Raw genomic sequence first — 23,161 nt, forward strand, 5'->3', positions numbered from 1 at the left:
CATGTCTGATTGATGCCTCAGGCTTGCCCTTTAGGATTAGCTATAATCAGCAAGAGTTATAAAAAAAATTCTGAATAGAGACCAGTCAATTCCCCACCTCTTATAAACTTCTTTTGTTGTTACCTCCAATTTAATTAAAAAACTATTTAGTTATTAAAATATTTTGTGATAACTGAAAATCTTAACTAATGGCACACTTAAAATAAAAAATAGTTTTATGATATCTCAAAAGAACTCTCTAGGTATAAATGCCTTCCAAGCCAGTCTTGAAAAATCACATGGATAAGCTTCTTTTGCTACAGCTAGTAGGACAAATACAGAATTCAAAAGGACCTCTTCCATTCTTTCTTTGGCTTTTTTGTTCGATACAATTTCCTTTTAGTATAGATGCTGATAGTTATTGCTAAGTTACTCAAGTAACCAATCACTTTGAGAGAATATGAAATAACAAAACTTTTTAATGCAGTTCGAAAAACTCCAAACTCATTAAGTTTTAAATATATACAGAAGATTCAGGGATAAATTCTGAGTACTTCTGGTGACTGACAAATGATCAATGACCTGTGGGAATAGACAGTAGGTGACCTGTTTTGGGAAATGGATATCTATGATACTGTCATGTATATCATGAAAGAATTCAAGTTAAAGTATCCCAAGCATTTGTAAGCTCATGTCATGGAAATAGGTACATGAATTTTAGGTTAAAGAATGTCCCACAATAAAATTTCACTTTTGTCATTTCTCATCACAAATCTCAAGGCAAGTAAGTAATCAGAACCAGTTAAGAGATAATAACTGAATTATATTTATTTTACTTCATTGGTAAGTGCCACACAATTTCAATTAATCTTGTTTTCCTGAGAATCTGGGCTGACTTTCAGGCTCTTTAGGGCAATATAAGGAGTTCTTTCTATTTTGGGACATAATTGACAACATAGTGGTTGCTCAGGCCTTTACTACTAGTCTAGTGGAAAAGAGATAAAGGGTCCCTTGCATCCTCATTAATGCAAAGTGTATCCTTATTTTAGAATTTACTTTTTCCTAAATTTAAATATTTTCTTTAAAATTTCTAGGCATGGAAAAATTAACTACGAATTGCTTGTTTAACAAATGGTTTATGGCGCACCTACATGGGAACTCAGTTGTCTATCATAGCGATATTCCCCAAAGAACATCAGATTTACTGGCTGATTTTCATCAGTGAAGGATTAATTATTTGAAGAATTAAGTATTTTTATTTCTTTCTAACATAGTATCTCTTACATCATGAATTTACATCTATAATAGAAATAAATAATTTTATATTCTCATGATATTAATATATCATATTTAGGATGCCTTTTTATGTGTATCATAATTCTTACAAAGAGTTTACACTTCATCTTCAAACTTATCTCTTGCCTAGAAGTGATTCTTATTAGTTCTTTTGTTTCTGGACTACTCAGCTGAAAAAAGTAACAAAGTATTTCCCTGAAATCAGCTAAAGTCAACTTGGTTTATGTGGACTGATTTTTGACAATTTGAAGTTCTAGCTTCAATTAGTAGATGCCATGAAACGGTTAAAATTGGAGTTTGATTTTGTGTATGTCATGGTACCAATCTTCGTGAGCACCATAACTGCAGGGGTGTTGTTTTATTGTTTGTTGATAATAAGTAGAAAAAATTTCTACTTGGGGCAGCTGCCCCATCTTGTCAGAACCCTAGGTTGGTAAACCTGGAAAAACACTACCATTAATCCATTTGATTTCATTCTCCAAAAGGACCTTTAATAATATCTCTTTTTTTCTGGCTTTTATTATTGGGAAATTCTTTTTTTCATTTATTCATAGAACATTCCAAAGATCTAAGGAGGAGAAAACAAACAAATGAACAAAAACTTTCCTTGATGAGAATGGAATAGCAGAAAGCATGGGAGAATTGCCTCAGACAACTTTCCAAAAACAGCTAACAGACTATCTTAATCTGATTTAACCTACTACCTATTCACCTATGTATCTGTGAATGACTGTCACAGCAAAAACATCCATATAGGTTCATAAATGAGCAATTCTTGCCTACAGATCTGGCTAGCAGCCATCTGGGAATGGCAAGGAGAACACTAGGTTAAGGTTGGTCTTGAAATGTATACCATTTTCCTGTTCCATTTTTTTCTGAACAGAGAGAAAGGAGGTAGGTGAGAAACAGATGAATGAATGAGGGCACCCTAAATTTACTAATGACATGGATGTAGCAATATTACCATGATAGTTTAAAGATACATTTAAAGACATATTCCATAATTGTATCTCTAAAAATATGGAGTCATTACTTGGATCTAGAGTAACTTTGTTAAGACAAACACATTATTGTGTCACCATGGAGCTATACAAATAAATAAATAAACCCCTAAGTCAACAAATAAACATAAATTAATATAAATTTCACCATATATTCTGCAAAGGTAGCTAAACTTAGGGGCAACATGGCCACTAAGCATATCCCTCTTGGTCATTTACAAAAACAATTTCTGTCTGGGATTAAGGTCCCATTCCATTACTGACTTTATTCTTCATACATCAAGCCTGACAAAATGCTGCAACCTGACACTCCAGCAGGCAGTTTTCATTATTGTACTAATGACACCATCTGTTATGAAGGTCACAACAATGTATCTTGTTTTAAATTTTTCTATGGAGTGATTTGTTGTCTTGGCTATAAATTTGTAAGAAATAAAATGCTATTTCCTCATCGTATCCTGAAGTGATGGCTTTATTCACAGTTCCTAGTAAGTGCAGAGTTCACACTTGTCATTTTAGTGAGGGTGGGTTACAAAGTATCATGGCATGCGGTCATAAGCCAATCTCTGACTCACGCCTGTACTGTGATAAGAGGGGAAATTCTCCATATACTTTGAGATCATGAGCATGAGGGTTTTCTTGTGTGGAATTTGGAAAAAGAACTCTCAGACAAGTACTTGAGAGTTATCAAGGATAAAGAGTAGAAGAATATGAGAACATCTTTCTCATTCACCATACTGAAATCCCCCAGCCTCGCACATGCTACATTTTTATTGTAGTTCTTGGGGTAAGCTGTAAGATGATGCTCTCCATGGAAACCAAGAGTAACATCTTTGTTATCCTCTATAATGAAGACAAATTACAGTTGTAAGAGCTCAGCGCTTTCTTCTATAACCCAGGATGGATGCCACCAGAATGAAAAAGAAATAATCTTCAACCACCTGTTCTCATCATTAATGTGAGCTATGAAATTCAAAATGAAAAGCCTTAGGAAGACTTTACATTCCTCTGAATTTAGCCATACCCAAGCATTCTCTCCACTTAGAAAATTTAGATTCTCAACCTTCATTGATCTGTCATTGTATTCCTCCACCCAAAGCAGGTAACTGGGAAAACATTAAATGGCAATCTGTGTGTGCTTTGGTTATAAGGAAATACTTTGTGTCAATATTTAATAGATTTTTGCACTTTTTCAGTTTTTTTAAAAAAAGATTTATTTCATTGAAAATTATGTATGTGCAGATTCAGTCGACATGAGAGCAAGTGCCATGCAAGTAAGAAGAGAATATTTGATCCCCTTGAGATCTAGTTGCAGTTGTGAGCCACCCAATGTGGGTATTAGAAAGAGTAAGTGCTCTTAATTACTGAGCCCTCTTTGCAGCATCCCTCAAATGTGTTTTTGTCTTGTTGTTTTTCTTTTTGTTTTTTGTTGTTGTTTTGCATTTTCTATTGTAATTTCCTAGCTGAAAAATTTGAAACTCTAGTGAGGACTCAATGTTTATACTTTTTAGAGAGTAATTTTGCATAAGAGTCAGGTTAAGGAATAAATGGACTGTAATTCATCACACTGGTGAATATAGCTTTCTGCATTCTTATGGTATTTGCAACTGGGCATGACTCAGCAAAAGCATATTTATGATGAGGTTCTAAACAAAATATAATTTAAAAACCACATCTGTGTTTTTAGCATGAATGAAGTCTTCATTTGGTAAAGCATTTGTAAAAACCTGGGTGAGATTTCCTTCCATCTTTTGCACAGACAAAATCTCAGTTCCCATATCTCCTGTTGTTGGTGCTTTGCCTTCAGGGTTCGCACACAAGCTGAGTGGCTTTTCTCAAAGTTTATTCTGGAGGGACTGTTTGCTACCTGGTGTTCTGAGGAACCACATGTCTGAACAGGGATTCAGTCCAGACTCTGGCAGGGATACTCACCCTTTCCTGAGCACAATGTGCCATCTGCTGACTCACACAGACTTCTGCTTTGTTCTTCTGTCATATTACACTTCCGCAGGTGTTGACAGAGCTTACCAAACCATCCCTTTTCACAAACACAATGGCCACAGGAGCATGTGCCATGGCCTGTGTAGCAACCATAGAATGAGGTAAGGGAAGGATATGAATAAATAGCCAGAAAAAAATCAGAATTTGTAATATAGAAAGTGCAATTAATAGGTTCTCATCTCTCATTAGACATACTTTCCTTACACATACAATCTAGCTTAGCGTGGCACATTTGGGTATGATATAAAAAATAAGCTTGCAAGAAAGAAATATTGAACTTGAAATTATTTAAAATGCAATTATGGCTCTGGTCTCGATATTAGTCCTTTCTCCTTGCATGTGGTCTCCATTTCTGTCAGCAGCATGTGCTGGTGTCATTCTTCATGTGCACACAACACCCAGCTCAATCTTGAAGGCTTGTCACGTTGTCTCTGCTTGCAGCATTATTAATTGCTCTCCTGGGGATCACTAATAATAACAAATGACATTCCTAAGGCTTTTACCTTTGTCCTTACCTCTTCATGAACAGGAACAGATATAGTGTAAGTACTCATGCCTTCTATTGGTATATAAAAGTTAAAGATTGCATCAGTTTTGTGTTCATATTCAATCTCTTTTTGTTTTTGTCTTTTTATGATGCCTTTGTTTTGAGATGTTTATTATGTGGTATGCAACTGTATTTGTGATAGTTATATGGGGTGCATCTTTTATGTATGGGGCATACACTGCTTAACTGTGTACAAACTGCAAACTACTAGACTTCTGAATTTTCCAATTTAGTTTCCTATTTCTTTTTTTCCCTGATAGTTACACTTTCTTACAGCTTTATCACCCTCTGACTTAGTTTTTTGACTGGAATTTCTCAAGTATATATTATACAAAAAAATAAATTGCGAGGAACCAGAGCAAAGCAAATGAAAGATGGTGGGCAAAGTGATCCTGACATGTTCCCAAAAGCATGTATTATTGTCATCTATACAGTGCTTCTGGCACTGTCACCACCATTCTCTCTTGACTCATCTCTGTACATGAAAAGGTTAATGGACACAACTCCCTTTTGAGAGCTCATTATTGTTAATTTAGCATAACCACCCCTGAATCCAGGTAGTGATTTTCCACAGCATATTACAGTCTGGAAATTAATAAGAAGCAGATGAGAGTCCAATAAAAAAACAACTAAACAAATACAACTATTTCCAAAAGCCTTCCCACATGCATTAAATGTTGTATTGTCACAGCCAGTGAAGTTTGGTGCTGTCTTCATCTTATAGACTGGAAGTTGAACCTCTGAGGGCTTTGAGTTGCACTTCAGATACTGTAGTCTAGACACATAGGACCAGAATTTGGCTCTAGTTCTCTGATTTTAAGGTCCACATGCCTTCTATAACAACATAGCACCTTTCACTTTTGGAAAGGAATTGCTTAGTAATAATTTCTAAATATTTGTCATTTTAATTCCTGATCCATCTGCAGGCTTGTTCTTAGCTCTTTCTCCTTCTAAGACCTCTTTCCTCTTCACAATTAGTTTAGTTATGTTTTTTGATAAGCCACATTGATTGTATGCCCCTGCTTGCTTTTATGATCTAATAGATGATTCCCACTGCTTTCCTTTAATAATTTTCAATTCTTGATCTTAGAGCATAAGCTATTTGTGTTCTGTTCAGGAACTTTTCCCCTATGCCCATGTCCTCTAGGGTCTTCCAGTTACCCATCTATAGTCTTTGACAATTAATCAAACCATGTAATTTCTCTCTTTCTGTCTCTGTCTCTTTGCCTTTGTCTCTGTCTCTCTGTCTTGTCTCTCTTTGTCTATCTCTCTGTTTGTCTCTATTTGTCTCTGTCATCAGCCATGTCTTCAGCCCGAATCATGAGATTTCTCTTAACAATAAAGATTTCAGGGCTGTGCTTTCAGTACTTAAATCTCCCAGGGCCTGTTCCTATGACACTCTACCTAACTTTTTGTTACCCTCATAATTGTAACCTTCTTAATCTTACCGTATAACTTTCTTTCCAAAAGTGATCATGTGTTATTTTTCAATTTCTTATAAATTCACAACTGTTCTAGTCATTCAGTTCAACATGTTTTGAATAATGATTGAGTCTCTTTAACTTCCCCCATCAAGGGAACTGTCAATTCCTGTTAGTAGGACTTGCAACATAGCATCATAAACCTTTGAGATACTTCCCTACTGGGTCTCTCACATTCTTGCTCACACAGCCCTATCCTATACTTCTCAAATCATAGCTTTCCTCCTAGTTCTATGGGATTTCCTTTTGATCAATCAGGAAGTCGTTGATATGCTATAGATTCCTAAAAAGTAGAGCTTCAAGCTTTTTATAATTTTATTTCTTCCTTTCTCTCTTTAACTTCACTGACCTGTTTCCTGTGCATTTCTTATACTTGCTGAAGTAGAATGCTTTTCTCACTCAAAATATTCAAGACTTGTCTAATCTACAAATCTCAGCAAATGAGTGAGTGTACTTCCACAAAAATATTTTCCAAGTAGAACTTATTTAATCCTCTCTCTCTTGTGCGTGCTCTCTCTCTCTTTCGCTCTCTCTCTCGCTTTATCTCTCTGTATGTTTGTGTATTTGTGTTACTTAGCTTCAAATACAAGGGTTGTGCATACTTTGTATCATTTTACTCTAATCTGTGCTATAACTTGAAACTTCTATAGGATTTTATTTCTCAATTTGCATGGAAATCTCTAGTGTGAAGAAAGGCATTCTGCTATTACTTAAAGAATCAATGCTCCTCACAGAGAATAATACAATATGAAATTTGCATGGGAGGAAAAAGTCCATATTTGCCATTTATTAGCTCATTTATCAATCCCTTTCACAAAGAAAAAGTGCCAACTATGCCAATCATCAAAATGCATTGATATTTACATTTTGATTCATCATTTATATACAACTTCCCTTTACTTAAAATATTAATCAATTTTGATAGCATATTCTTTATAAGTGACTATAAAAAGTCATCAACTCAAGAAATATTTGTTGTGTACTGGATATTTTATTAGCAGTTTGGGATATAGTAGAATAAAGCATGTACTGGCCCTATTTTCATGGCACTTATAGTCTACCAGGGGTGAACACAAGTCACAGCAAAAAACACACTCCAGTTACTGGAGCTTTAAGAATCTGTTACTATATTCAATGATGAAAACAGAGCAAACTCAGAGAAGTATTCAGTAAAATCAGTCATGAGAAGGAGGCAGTCAGTCAATGTTCAGGAACAGAGCCTAGAAATCCATGAGACAAGAAATAGCGGGGCTTGTTTTAGGCAGTGAAGGCCAACTGTTTGAACAATTAATCAAATGGGAGTGAAGTTCAGAAATGAGTACATAGCAAGTCTGTTACTTTGTGTAAAGAATTCAAATCTGTCCTGAGAGGAATAGGGGAATGACAGAAGACATTAAGCCAGATGATAACTAGCAATTTGTAACTTTATTTAAGTAACTGAGTGTGGTTGGGTGTGTTGGGGGACATGAATTTGGAGACTGTAGAAGGCTAACAATGATCAAGTCAGGAGAAAATGAAGAAACTGCTGTTTTGAGTTCTGTCTTGATGATAGAACATGGGCCTATGGGATTAACTATGGGACTGGAGGTTGCATATATGGGGAAAATTTAATGTTCTGCCCTCAAAACTAGAATAAAATGTATCTTATCAAGTAAAGAAGTTTCAGGAGGTTAAAGGAACAACATCAACTCTTTATTAAATCTCCTGTGTTTGAAAGCTCTTAAGACACCGGCCTACAAAGTCAGATAACTAACTGCATTCATATTAGATCTCTAAGAGCACGTTGGGGCTGATTCTAGGCAAACACACACTGAAGTTTACAATAGTGCACACTATTCTGAGTTTTAGAAGTGACACACACATAAAGCCAGGCAGGGAGTAAAATTCAGCAGAGGAGGTTAATACTATAACAAAAAAAGAGAGTCTCAGAAATGAAGTCTACTGAGCAGTTTCTGAAAATTTTAGTTAAAAAATATAAAAGCATACAAGTAGACAATTGGCTTCAAGTCAACTTTTCTCTATCAAGCCTTACTACATTGCCACTGAAGGTTACAGAGTAAAATAGCCACAGCCAGCAGAACTCTAAAAAAATAATCTATTGTGATAATTCACTGAGAACAGCCACCTTCATAGAAAGAACATTCTGGAATTATCTCTATTTACTATTTACAAGGCTCTGAAACTGCTTTTGCCTGTCTTCGTTAGACTTTGTATAGATGGCCAACTTTTTACAGGCAAAAATCATTCATCTTGTCTGACATGTTCATCTCTTCTCATTGCCTTCATTTTCACACTGAAATATGCACTGAGAATGGTCTGTACCTCATTTTCTAGTGCGATACAATACTCACTGTACGTGGGTATATGAATTTAGTTAAACTGGGTAATTTTTAAAAATTAGTTTCTTGATGCTTTTAGGCATGGGGCAAGTTGTCAATAGTCACATAGGACTGTTGGTATTGTAAATAATCCAGATGTCAGAAACTTCTGCCAACTATGCAAGATTTGTTGAATGTGTCTACTTGAGATGATAACCTTTCCCAATGCAACTTTACTTGCTGGCTCTGTTAAACCACTGGACTGATGTTCTTAATTGGTAAACTAATTCATTTTATCTTTTATTGATTGAATTAAACACTACAAACCATTTCTGAATTTACAATCACAGATATATGATTTCCTTCAAATTGCAGCCATGAGCTGGAGAAGTCCCAGAAGAAATAGGAACTGATTGTGTAATTAAAAGGTGGCTCTTCATTATCCTTTCTCTCTTCTTAAATTGGACTCCTGGGCAGCTATTCCAGGAGCAAGGAGGAATTAGAAAAAACAACCCGCATTCTATTTCTCATTCTCACCCTGGGTGTAGGGCACGTAGGAGGGAAGTCTCTGATTAAGCTTATTCACTAAAATAATTAAACACACGTGAACCAGCATCTGAATATATTCTCTTTATGGAATTAGAAAAATTATGCATTACTGAAAATGAATCAATCTTAGGAACTATCACTCGGACAAGGCATTTTTGAATAGTGACTTATTTGAAAAGAAATTCATACCAATTATCAGTTAAATCCGTTTTATTTGTTAACAAAAACTGTTTGGAGAAAATCTACATACCCTGTATGGTGATGGAACATGAGTCACACAGAAGCTAATTAAATGAAGAATGGTCCTACTTCACACTGATTTTCTTTTTGCCATTTTTATGACTAGTTTTGAGGTGGCAATTTTGGTTCAATCAAAACTGAACTGTTTAAAATTATGAAATTAGTTACATTCACCTTTGAGTACAATTGCTAATTTATCTTAACCTGCCAGAGATGGTTTAATCATCTTTAGTTTTATTGTTAGGAAAGTGGATAAACAATATTAGCTCTTGGCTTTTACATGCTTGCTGATTAGGTAGACATGTAGATGTTTTGGGTTACATATTTGTTGAATAATATTCTCAAATAGTCCCTGCTTTGGAGTTAGAAACTGTATTTAGTTCTCTGGCCACACCCTGAATATGCAGAGTTCTAACTAAAGGTCAAGGTAAACCCATAAATCAGTGTGGTGGTAAACTGAGCACATGATCCAAATTCAAAATGTTCATTTATTCTATTCTATAAGCCTAACTTAGAAGAGTATCCAAATGTTTCATACTTACTTAGTAATGGTGTACCCATCACTGGATTGCTGTAACAGGGAGCACTAACTTCCTAGTTAACCTTAACTCTCAATTTGAGACACCTAAGTTCACCTGAGGAGGAAGCCTCAATTAAGGGATTGTCAAGATCAGATTGGCACATGAACATGGTTATGGGAGTTGTCTTGATTATTAACTGATGTAAGAGGGCTCATCTGTATTATCAGTGCAATTTAATGTACTAGAGAACTTGTTCTTTCCCTAGCTATATTACCAAACTATTTCAATGGGACTAATGAACCTGTATTTGAAAAGAGTTCTATCTTTTAAAGGAAACCTAGAAAGAAATACAATAACATGTCATCAGATATTATTTTGGAAAACAAACATATCTTTTCAAAATAAGGTTTCACTGTATAGCCTTGGCTGTCCTGGACTCACTCTGTAAACCAGTCTGGTCTTAGACTCAGAGATCCATCTGCCTGTGTCTCCAGAATGATGGAATTAAAGGTGTAAGCCATCACTATTCAACTTGGTGATATTTTTATCAATGAATTTCATTTTGTTTTCTACTCTATTCTTTAATTAAATGTTTCAAAGGGAATGATCAATTAAAATAAATTTTAGTATTCATTATTTGTTGGAAAAATGAATAATGAAATCTGCAGGCAACAAATGGAACTGAAATATATTATTAGTGAATTGTCCAAAACTCAAAAATATACATACTATGTTTTTTTCCTTTATGCAATTAGCTTATAAATTTTGCATAAGTTTTTTTTTGTTGGAATGAGTATGGTTATAAGCTCAGAAATAACTACAAATGAGATGGGAAAAATTTAGTACTTGGATTGGGAAGAATAAAATAAGTAGGGAAGCTGAGTAGGGAAAATATGGAAGTAGAAATACTGAGTGTGAAAGAACACAGCAGAAAGAAGGAGCTCAAGAACAAACTCAAGATGCTGCAAGTTATTTTGTTGCTTTGCATGTTGATTAAAGAATGAATTATAAATGAAAAATCCTTGTTTACACCACAAAAAGCAATATAGATGACAAACAATGTATAACTAATAGAAGCAAAATCCTTTGTATTGTAAATAGTATCCTGGTAAAGAGCTTCAAACAAAGCATTTCTAAAAGGTTCAAGATCAACTAAGAATTACTTAAGGATGCAAGAAAATGTGGCTGTCAGGATAGATCATCAGTAAAGAGCACTCACTACTCTTGTGGAGGACCTAGGTTTGGTTCGCAGTACCCAGGTCAAGCCCTTGTGACCCTAAGAGATCTGATGCCCTCTTCTGGTAGCTGAGGATACCTGCGTGTACTGGGTGTACATAAACACACTCAGGCATACTCACATATACATAAAACAAACAAATATTTTTAGAGGACACAAGAAAATAAAAGGTCTTTCCTCAATATAACACGTACTTTTATTCACTATTGTTTAGCCTTCTTAGACCTAAATAATTTCACATTAAACACCTCACACCTAAAGCAGTTGTAAATCCAATCCAAGTCTTCTCCAAATTGAAGACTTTTATACTCCATAATTCTATGTTCACAAATTATGAGATTCCCTTAATTTCTAATTTATTTGAAGTATGCTCTTTATTCTAAGTTTGAAAATAACTTGAAGTATGGAAGATGATGAGGGAGAAGAGAGGAAGGGAGTTTGATTATATCCACATGCACAGCACCACACAGAGTTATGTACCCCTTGGAAGCATTGCATACAAAGAGAATGTACAATAGCTCCCTGGAAGAGGTCATCTGAAAACAGATCTGGTGAGATTATTCAGAAGAATGTGAGAAGATAAAGAGCAGAATGTTAGGTAGAAGCATGATATATCCCACTTCTCCATTCAAAATTACCCTCAATGGAGAACCATTTTTTAAATAAGGATATAACTAGTAAATTCAAAGTATAAGTTCCTCCATCGAGGAGCTAACACTGCAAAGAAACCTAGGAGTCACTAATATCATTCATTATATCAGAAATGTTTATAAATGCTGCTTATCTTCCAGAGGTAGAGCTTTTTGTTTATTTGTTTTCTCCACTTCAATTAAAAGCTCAAACTGTTGTTCCAGACCAGTCTCCTTTCAAGGACATGGGGCTGAAACCAACATCTTGCCATCACCAGACATAGTCATTCTGCTTCACAGGGTTTCGTATACTCATATGACTGTCTTTTCTTCAGATCATAGGCCAGACACGCAGAGATGAGATGTACAGTGCAGATAGTGATGTTTCAATCTCAGAAGAACTTCTGTAGCAGCCTAAGACTCACGCTATCTTTTCTCAAACAGGGATTTAAAATACCCCACAAAGGTTTTTTGTGAGTTATACAAGTCATGAGAACTTTTGACTTCCTTACAGAGTGCTTGCTATACTGTGCACTTTATTACCACAACTGGTTCAGGTTAAAATGTCTTCTATAACAGAGGGTCTCCTGTGTTTTAAGATGAGCCAAGAAATAGAAAATCATGATATTAAAACAGCAAAGGTCAGTGTAACCTCTTCCATAAAGCATAATCAGAAAAACAGGAACTAAAACCACATTATTTTTATTCACCTCTTTAATGAAATCACTATGTGAAGATCAGTGCAAAGCTAAGATAGGAAGCATTGTTCACCTTTCTAGTGACATTTAAAATGAACTATAGATAATTTGCACTAATCTTCATTTTGTTTCAGACTCATTTATTTCTAAGTTTATTTACAACTCCAATCTCACTGCATACAGAGTAATGGAACTATGTATGTGCAATGTAGAAAACAGTATGGTTGAGATTTGTAGACCCAGCTAAGGTCAAAGAATATCATTCTTTTCTTTCATTTTTAGTTTTCACATCCTAAACAAGTATCTCTTATTTGGTCTCTTCAGTACCACATTCTGTTCATTTTATTCTTTTTTTTGTTGTTACCAATGTTGTACCATTCAAAGACTGTCTGGTACAGTGTTGAAAAGTTCTTTACTTTTTTGTTTGTTTTTCTGAGTAAAAGAAGGATAACATGTATATAAAAATATACATGTTAGAGGAGGTTTGATTTGATATTATCAGATCTTGAGTTAACTATTAATGGGTCAATTATATTCAAATGAAGCATGTTTGAACAAAATAAATAAAACAAAATTGTGTATTGAGTAGTCAATGAAAATGTTGTGGCCAAAGAAAGTAGCTAATTCCATACTTATCCTAAGTCTGATGATTCTGCATTTGCTAATTCAGTATTCAGGGTGGTCTTGTAGAACATAACTGCCACACATACAAAAGACTGACTATATGTTGGTTTTCATAGTTTGGGCGTGTTATTAGCCAGAGCACCAGGGATGGCTAGTTATATGTAATGTTTTGGGCTCTTTATTATTACTTATAACATGACCAAGCTATTATAAAAAGGTCCCTCCGAGAAAGAACTGTCCATTGCCCTGGGTGCAGGACTGTGGAAGAGAGTCAGCCCCTGAACTGTGAGGTGAATAGTTTACAGGCGGCCTTGGTGAAAGAGGAAGGAACAAGGTAAAGCAGGTGTTGCTATGTATTTAAATGCCATTTAAATATTAAAGTAAATTGTAGAAATAAAAGCATAATATTTTTCAAGAGGAACCTTTAATACTTATTTTGCACAAACCTGAACAGTGTTCAAAGATTATTTAATCAATCCAATGCTTTTAGTAAATATCAAAATAGGAAAGATGAGCATGCAATTTCTCAGTTCTAGAAAAACAGACTACAAATTAAATCTGAAAATAATTAAAATGATCTTTCTGTCATCTTATGGTTTTACCATCACTGGCAGGAAGAGCCTCCTGGTATATTTAGGCACCAGCAAAGTCCTAGCCAAATTTGAAACTGCATGAAAAACACAGTCAGGGACTAAATTTTTTTATGTCTTAATTATTGTTCTACTATTGTGAACAAACATAACCAAGGAAATGCTTATAAAAGAAAGAATTTAATTGTAGGGTTGCTTATAGGTTCAGGGGGTTAGTTTATTTTCATCATGGGATGAAGCATAGTGCCAAACAGTCAGACAGACATGGATCAGGGAACTTAAATCCTGATCCACAGGGTGCAGGCAAAGGGAGTAGCCCTAGGGCTAACTTCAAAGTCCACTCCTAATGCCTCCTCCAACCAGGAAACACCTCCTATTCTTTTCCAAACAGGGAATCTTTCCAATGAAACATGCAAATTTATGAGATTATGGGGGTGATCTTCATTCAAAGCAACACACTTGGCATTACCTACACTGAGTGGAGACCCCAGTAAGAAGTCTAGATGTGTATAAAATTCTCCTAATGTGAAGCACAATTGTAGCTGGATAAGATAGTGTAGATCAGCATATGTATAGCTATTGCTATACACTGTCCAAGGAATTAACTGAATGGTTAGAAAATCTAGAGAACATTAAAAAAAGAGAATATGCACAAATCATTGGGCATAAGAGTTGTGTTCGTTCGAACTATACTGTGTTAGCTATAACAGATACCCACTGACATTCTTTCATCCTTGTTGCTTTTGTAGAGTTTTACTGCCTAAAAATTTCTTTCAGTCATGGGAGCTGATCATGCACCTGTGAGTCATGCTGATGTAGTAAGAAAATAAATGCTAGAAGTGGACATTAGGGAACAATTGATGAATACATGAGAATTTTGTTTGCATAGTTTTAGAAATTCATCTCTTGTGCTAGAATGAATTTCTAGTTGAACCTATATGTAATTCTAATCAAATAGTTTTTATCAAATGCCTCTTCTTCCCTAATACAAATTCCAGTTCTCATTATGTTTTTCAACAAATAACAACCCAATATATTTCTTAGAATCTGTTCTAAGCTTTGGAACAACTCCATTTCTACTTGCTCTTGGAAGGATTTCTGCTCTGGTTAATACATGGGCATTTTACTAATTTGGATCATGTGAGTCTGTTCTCTTGGAAACAGAGTTAACTTTGTGAAGATGGACAATACCTAAGGGTGTTTCACATGCAATCCTGAGAATTTTTCAAACAAAACCCTTCTATGGGTTGTCTCACTCATCCAATCAGCATTTGCTCTTGTATGACAGGTAAAAAAATCTATTTTTGCTTTTTGATAAAAATATTCATGGAGGAAAAATACACAATATAATGAACATAGAGATTTAATAGGTGTCTACAAAATAAAATAAGTCATCCAATTATGCTGGTCAAGGAGGCTCATGTTAGGTAAACATTAGATGTCAGAGAGGAAAGGACAACCAACAAGACCAGACCATTGTGAGTAGATCCTAGTCTGCAGGCACTATCCCTAACTGAGCAACAAGATTATGATAATAAGAATAGTAAGGTCCATATGGAACTTTCTAGATACTATATATAATCTATTATATATATATATATATATAATCAAAACTAAATGATAGCAAAATGATGATATTTTAGATAGTGCTAGCAACTAGCAATGAATATTAGTGAAAAGAAGAGCTAAACTAAAAGCTTATATCACAACATGGAAATAATTTGATGCCCCTCCAAAGAGTTCCATAACATAAGGAAATATCTGTGAACTGAATGTGGGGACTCAAGTACTGGTCTGCCATTTGTGAGTTATTGAGTGCTAACTCAACCAGCCTCCCTCCATTTCTTACCCTGAAAATGAAGAAAGTAGAAATTCTATTTTAGAATAACCTCCATGATTATACCACTAGAAAGCATCAGATACAGTGATTACTTCAAAGGACTTGTCCCATGTTTCAAAATATATATATTTGGTAAAATTGTCAGATTAGATTATAAAAAGTAGAGGTGATCAAATTACACAGAAGGTAGATGTGAACCTATAAAGATAGTCAAATGCATAGTGATGATAGAATGAGAAGAGAATTTCTGGATGATGGTCAAAAGGTACCAGTAACATGATTCTTGATAATACACAGCATTTCAATACTGGCAGTACTAAAATAATTCAGATCCATATTCCTGCTCCTAGATGGTGCTCCTCTTAGCATTTCATCTTCTGGACTTTAATCTTCTCATTTTACTTTTCCATCTACCCTTTCTTTATCTGGATAATTAATTTTCAGGGGACTTTTGGGATCCAAGAACAAGGCAAGAAGCTGAGTTTCTATCTCTTGTGATTCTGTAGTTGAACTTGGACTGTAGTCTTACAGTTCCTTTCCCAAGTTTCTGGGTGATATTTCATTTCTCCCTCAGTGTTTCTGAGTGAAATAATAGAAATCATGAACAGATGTTGGCTTGCATGGAAGCCTTTTGCTTGCCACCAACTAACTAGCATAGAACTTAGAAATTGATTTCGATTAGACAAGTCTTTTTTCACATATCCACAAGTCATGTTCTTGCTTATAAAAGTGGTAACAAAGCTATAATGCTTTTAGATGTAATGGTATTTTTTTTATTCGATATATTTTTTATTTACATTTCAAATGATTTCCCCTTTTCTAGCCCCCCACTCCACGAAAGTCCCATAAGCCCCCTTCGCTCCCCCTGTCCTCCCACCCACCCCTTCCCACTTCCCTGTTCTGGTTTTGCCCTATACTGCTTTACTGAGTCTTTCCAGAACAAGGGTCCACTCCTCCTTTCTTCTTGTACCTCATTTGATGTATGGATTATGTTTGGGGTATTCCAGTTTTCTAGGTTAATATCTACTTATTAGTGAGTGCATACCATGAGTCACCTTTTGAGTCTGGGTTACCTCACTTAGTATGATGTTTTCTAGCTCCATCCATTTGCCTAAGAATTTCATGAATTCATTGTTTCTAATGGCTGAATAGTACTCCATTGTGTAGATATACCGCATTTTTGCATCCACTCTTCTGTTGAGGGATACCTGGGTTCTTTCCAGCATCTGGCAATTATAAATAGGGCTGCTATGAACATAGTAGAGCATGTATCCTTATTACATGATGGGGAATCCTCTGGGTATATGCCCAGGAGTGGTATAGCAGGATCTTCTGGAAGTGAGGTGCCCAGTTTTCTGAGGAACCGCCAGACTGATTTCCAGAGTGGTTGTACCAATTTGCAACCCCACCAGCAGTGGAGGAGTGTTCCTTTTTCTCCACACCCTCTCCAACACCTGCTGTCTCCTGAATTTTTAATATTAGCCATTCTGACTGGTGTAAGGTGAAATCTTAGGGTTGTTTTGATTTGCATTTCCCTAATGACTAATGAAGTTGAGCATTTTTTAAGATGCTTCTCTGCCATCCGAAGTTCTTCAGGTGAGAATTCTTTGTTTAACTCTGTACCCCATTTTTTAATAGGGTTGTTTGGTTTTCTGGAGTCTAACTTGTTTTTTTTTATAATTGGATATTTTATTTATTTACATTTCAAATGTTATCCCCTTTCCCAGTGTCCCCTCTGCAAACCCCCATCCCATCCCCCCTTACCCTGTTTCTATTAGGTACTCTACCACCCGCCTTCCAACTCCTACCTCAAATGGTGTATTTCTCAACTTTTTATTTGAACAGCAACTTTAAATGGTCTAAACAATGAAGAAGGGCGGATGAAGTAAAGCTGAGAGAACAGTTGCTACCTCCACAGACCACACCATCCAGATCTTCGCAGCGCCGGTCATCACACTCACAGGTCTTGCCATAGACTCTGCTGTCTCCTGGAGGGTAACAAGTGCATCTGCCACATTCGCATCTGCCTACAAGGTAACCAGAGTGAGTAGGAGAGGACAGTCAGCCTGAGAGGGCTTCCAGGGAAACAAGCACATTCAAAGCCCAAATATCCCAAAGTGTTCTGCAAATACTTTCTCAATCTTCCCTACAACATGCTGAAATTCATACACAAATGCCAAGAAAACAGGGAATGGAAAGGATAGTGGCTGGCTCAGAAGTTGGCCACATTTGTTATGCCACTTTTTAATCAACCCTGAGGGATAATTCTATGATGAAACTATTTAATACCTTGTTCAAATGTGCCATTAAAAATAATTGCATCAAAGTATCATATATACTATACATAAAATATTCATATGTAATCAGTATATTTTCACTTAATTTAAAATACTTTAGTTATTTAAATTTTCTTTAAATTGGAGATAAAGTAACACATAAGAAAAAATAATCGTATGTATTTTTCTGTTTGATAATTTAGTGATTATTTGTGGCTGCTTTCCTAGTTCATAAAATTCATTTTACTATGGAATAAACATCAAAAACCATGACCTTCAAATATTTAGCCCCAAATCTCACACTACAAACATATTGTGGAATGAGTTTGATTCATGCTCAGGGAAGTCCCTCAGCTAGTGAGATAAAAATTGCCCTCATTATTTCTTCAGCTGTACCTAGATGCTGATCATTGATTTCTTGCTTTGTCTCATTTTAATTTTACAATACTACATATTGACTACCCCAGTATGGCCATTAACAAGACAAGAAATTGAGTTATTGAAGCTAAGTAGTTGTTCATGGTAAACCAGGTAGTTAAGATTAGAATTCTCACTGAACTTAAGCTTGTTCACCTCTTAAGTCATATCTTAATGTCACCATGAGATTGCACAGGAAGGAATTTTCCTTTTGTATGGAAAATTGGACTCATTTGCCAGAAACTCATCTGGTGACAGTACTTCAAGACAGCTGTTATCCCTAGTCCTTAGCCCAGGTATCATAATTACACACTCACTGATATGATCCTATGATGCTTCAGGGCTGGCCCAGCAATGCTGTACTTGTATCTTGTTAAAGAAATTCAGCATTGGCAGTGAGAGAGGAAAAACATTAATATTTAAAATCATACAGATATTCTCAGAGCTGAAATTACAGATGATCTAATTTGCAGTGATTCAGTCTTTCTGGCAGGAGTGTAGGGTCAGTGTTGCCTTAGAATATTGTGAACGATGAGACATTTTCAACAAGGTTTTCTCTCTGTCATTCCTTCTCTCCCTTCCTCCCTTTCTCCCTCCTTCCCTCCATCCCTCCCTCCTCCTCCTCCTCCTCTTCCTCCTTCTACCTCTCTCTCTCTCTCTCTCTCTCTCTCTCTCTCTCTCTCTCTCTCTCTCTCTCTCTTCTGAATAACTCCTATTTCTACTTGAGGGTATTTGTAATTTCAACAAAAGAGAAGGATCTCTCCTTAAGTGAAAGTCCTTCTTGGCCATTGAAGGCCAGAATGGAAACATGGGAAAACCTCTTGCTAGAGTTCTGATTCCTAAGCATAGGTGTGAGATCCAAGGTGAAACAGAGAGCTTAGTCCAGCATAAAACACCAGTAACCTGTGCCCTGGATGTTCCTGTCATTCAGATTGGTGCAGAGGCTGATGATCCAGGTGAATTGTGACCATGAACTCTTTATAAAATATATTTTCTACCATTAATAGTCACACAGTCAATGGTGGCTATTCACTGAAGACATAGACATCTCTTATGTACCTGATTTCGTCCTAATCTTGATCTTTCTACAATCTCCTCTGTAAAATCCCATCTATGCTTACAAGCCAGTGGAAATATGAGCTTTCTATGGCACCATCTTTTCTCTCGTGGATGGTTACATGGCAGAATTGTTCCTTGATGCTCATCTAGTATCTCTTCACCACTAAAGCACTAAGTACAATTCTATACTAGATAATCAGTGATTAAATCTTATCAAAATAGTGAGATCTTCTCAGTGAAAAGTACCAGTGAGTTTTTGATTGTGTTGGGAGTTAGCAAAGGTCTCATACACTGAAGTAGAAAGTCAATATATGTTTATTGTCCTAATTGAAAAAGAAGATGAATTTAATCTATTTCTCTCATTTAAGAAACGATACTATTTTACAAATTCTTCTAAAGTTTTGAAGATATGAATGTGAATTCACCAATTAGTATAAAATTATAATTATCATAAATAAGAACTAAAGAGAATAATAACATATGTCTAGTTCTAATAAGTTCTATTTGTGACATATTGTCAATAAAAACAAATTAAATCAATGCTCAAATAAAAGAAAACAAGTATTTAGTTTATAAGATAATTCAGAAACAAATAGAAATACCTATGTGATAGGAAATTAATTCAGTCAATAAAATCAGTATTATCCTATCAAAACTTATCTACATTAAATTTGGACTACCTAATCAAATGTAAATATCATAGAAAGTTATTATTAACATTGACAACAAGCCAGTCTAGTAATACTTTCTGTAAAAGACAGTAATGCCACCTAGTCAGTGTTTTAAGGCTTATTAAACATTAGTAAAGAATAATAATGAAAGAAAGAAGGTATCTAAGAGTTCAGATAAAAATAGACTTTATGCATTTTACAACTACCATTAAAAAAAACTCAGAAATAGTCTAATTCAGGTTTTAAAAAAATGCATAGTACCTAGTTCTATGTATAGATAATTATTGAAAAGATTTGAATATATCTCATTTAAATTAAATCTTAACTTGGATTTTTTTGCTTAAGGTTTCTGATTAAACATAGGAATAACTTGCCAAAAAAGAGCCAAGAGTACATTTTCTGCTTCTCTAAAGAGGTTGTCTCACTTCACTAAATATTGACTACAAATAAGATAGTTGGAGAAGGAGCACATTACCAAATATTAAATATTTTTGAATCATCTTTTCTGACTCTAAAATGACCATTAGTATGAAGCTAATTTGATTAATATTTGTGTATGGAAAGCCAAATGTTTTCATTAGTTGCTTTATTAAATAGAAAGAAAATTGATTTTCTCTTTTTTTTTCTCTTTAGGTCAACTATATATAAAACTATCTCAAAAACCTTAAGACATTTGTTAATAAAGGAAGCTTAAAATTTCACATTGTTATGAATGTTTCTGACCATTTTAGGTGTGACAAGTTATTTGTAATAAACTGTGTTCTATGCTTCTCAAATATCAATACTAGCATATTGGTTTGTACCCACTCCTAATCCTGTCTACACAAGTACTCACATACTCTCCCATAAGCAAACACATGGCTTTTAAAAAATCATAGTCTTATGTGGGTCCCTCAGAAACTGGAGTGGGGCTTTCTCTAAAGCTGTTGTATCTATGGAATCTATTCCCCAACAGGGTTGCATTGTTTGGCTTCAGTTCTCCTAACCTAGCCTTGATGTGCCAAGACTGGAGGATACTTGGTGGGACATCCTCTCAGAGGAGAAGGGAGGAAGTAGAAGGAGAAAGGCTCTATGAAGGGGGAACTGAGAGAGGGCAGAAATTGGGATGTAAATAAATAAATACAATATTTAATTTATAACAAACAAAAATCATTGTCTTTGAAAACACAGTATCATGCTTTTTTCTGTAAATAAGTAGGCTGTTGGAAGGATTGAATACCAAAGTCAGGAGAAGGATGAACCAATGTTTTCTTAACAGGAGAATGTAAGCCTGGTGATTGTGGTTGGATGGAATATGTAGCAGCTATAAGAAAGCATAAATGAGTGAGAAACAGAAAGCATCTTAGGCTGAAAATGAGCAGTTCAACAGTGCAAGCAGAGCAAGAAACTCAAAAGAGATTGCTGTTCTTCTAATTCCATTTTCATCTTGACCTGCTGCAATCCTCTTGACACACCACTAATTAGCAATCTCTTCAATGACCAAACTGGTTCCTTTCCTGAATCATCTTGTTCTTTAGCTCATAAGTCATAGAGAGTTAGCTTTCCTTTTTTTTTCTTTTCGTAATTCCAAGAGATGTTGTTAGGTTTATCCTGTTTTGCCCAGTAAATCTTGGTAGCTTTTTATCTTTATACAGGTACTGAATCTTGGAATGTCTCCAAATCCATTCTTTGAAATGTCTTTCTGTATGTTCCCAAATACCATCCTCCCTCTATATTTTAAAACTTTCTCACATGAAGAACTTACATAACATGGAGGTAGACCCAGCCCCTGTGAAGATGCTTATATTTCTTGATAAAACAATAATTTAATTAGTTCTATAAAATGATCCATGCAACTAAATAATTTCCTACATAATAGTTAATAAGGATTATCATAGTTAATAAGGAGTAATCAAAATCATGGATCAGACAGAAACATGCTTATTATAATCATTATTAATAAAAGTGCGAATGAAAAAAATAAAATCAGACATAAAAGGAAATATCAAATGGCATTGAAATAAAATAAAATCAGGAAGTGCAAATTTTGGTTTGTTTGATTGAAAAATGAAGTGAGGAAAGAAGTGGACAAATTATATCAAATGAAGTATGTGCTCCCAACATGTTTTAATATTTAAAGTATATGCAATGATAATGGTACTAGAATATAATGATAATGTGTGATGACTGTAGAACATCTATTGGGCACAGATCCTTGAAATTTTTTATTTTTAATATAAAAATAAAATTTTAATTGCATTAATTACAAAGAAATATGATAAAATGTATACTAAATGAGTAAATTTTTTGTATTTTTGGTAACCAAATCTATCATAATGGAAATTGTCCTATATACAATATTATTAACACAAAATGAGCAAACTTAAACTGTATTAATGCACAGAGTCGTCTTGAAGACGCTAAGAGTTTATCATTTTGTAAAGGACATATTTAATTACAGAATTGCAAGGAAGGAATTTCCATGAATAGGCTCAATTAATGTGATGCAATTTGAAATGTGATAGATTTGTTTAAACACAAATTTATTCTCAAGTAAACATTCAGGTGGCCTATGAAACAAAATAGATAACTGTGTGCATGTGTGCATCTTATGAAAAGAGTAAATAGAGTAGTCTCCTATAAGAACCATATAGGATTCTTATGATAATTCTCACATTATCAAATGAGATATAATTTGAATACAATATCCCCCTATTGTAGTAAATAAACTATTAATATTGGAAAATTAAGAAACAAAAGAGGAAAGCTAATAAATAAAATACATTACCTTAATGCTAATACTTGCTTAATGCTATCAATTAAATTTGAAGACGTCTAAGACTATTAGAAAAATACACATCACATCAGTTCTGCTCAAATTCATGGTGTGAAAGAAAAAAATACGTAAGTAATACACACACACACACACACACACACACACACAAACACATACAGACCAAAACAAATAGCATTGCTTCATAGGATGGTAAAGGCAGAAATATAAAACATGCAAAACACTACTAAAATAATTTTGATTATGAACAGACTATATAAGTTACTAACACCAAGCATTCATAAAATAAATTGCATATATTAGCTTAAAAACTAAATAATTAAGTAATATTTTAAAAGTAAAGGAATAATACAATATTAAATGCTTTTGACGATTTCAGTTACCCCACAGTTGACTTATTCTTTTGATTTAGTC

The 23,161-nt window shown here is 34.7% G+C and overlaps 1 protein-coding gene across 1 annotated transcript in view; it reads right to left on the reverse strand.

Annotated features, from left to right (window-relative positions):
- Itgbl1 (integrin subunit beta like 1) overlaps positions 1-23,161 on the reverse strand; it is a 303,574-nt gene that overhangs the window by 2,426 nt on the left and 277,987 nt on the right. Inside the window, exons 8-9 of the mRNA XM_052190786.1 lie at positions 17,462-17,578; positions 4,209-4,355 (exon numbers count right to left, since the gene is read on the reverse strand). Of these exons, the coding sequence (XP_052046746.1) occupies positions 4,209-4,355; positions 17,462-17,578 (264 nt within the window). The remainder of the gene's footprint in view (positions 1-4,208; positions 4,356-17,461; positions 17,579-23,161) is intronic.

Source organism: Apodemus sylvaticus, chromosome 8 (assembly GCF_947179515.1).
Source record: "Apodemus sylvaticus chromosome 8, mApoSyl1.1, whole genome shotgun sequence".
NCBI lineage: Eukaryota > Metazoa > Chordata > Mammalia > Rodentia > Muridae > Apodemus > Apodemus sylvaticus.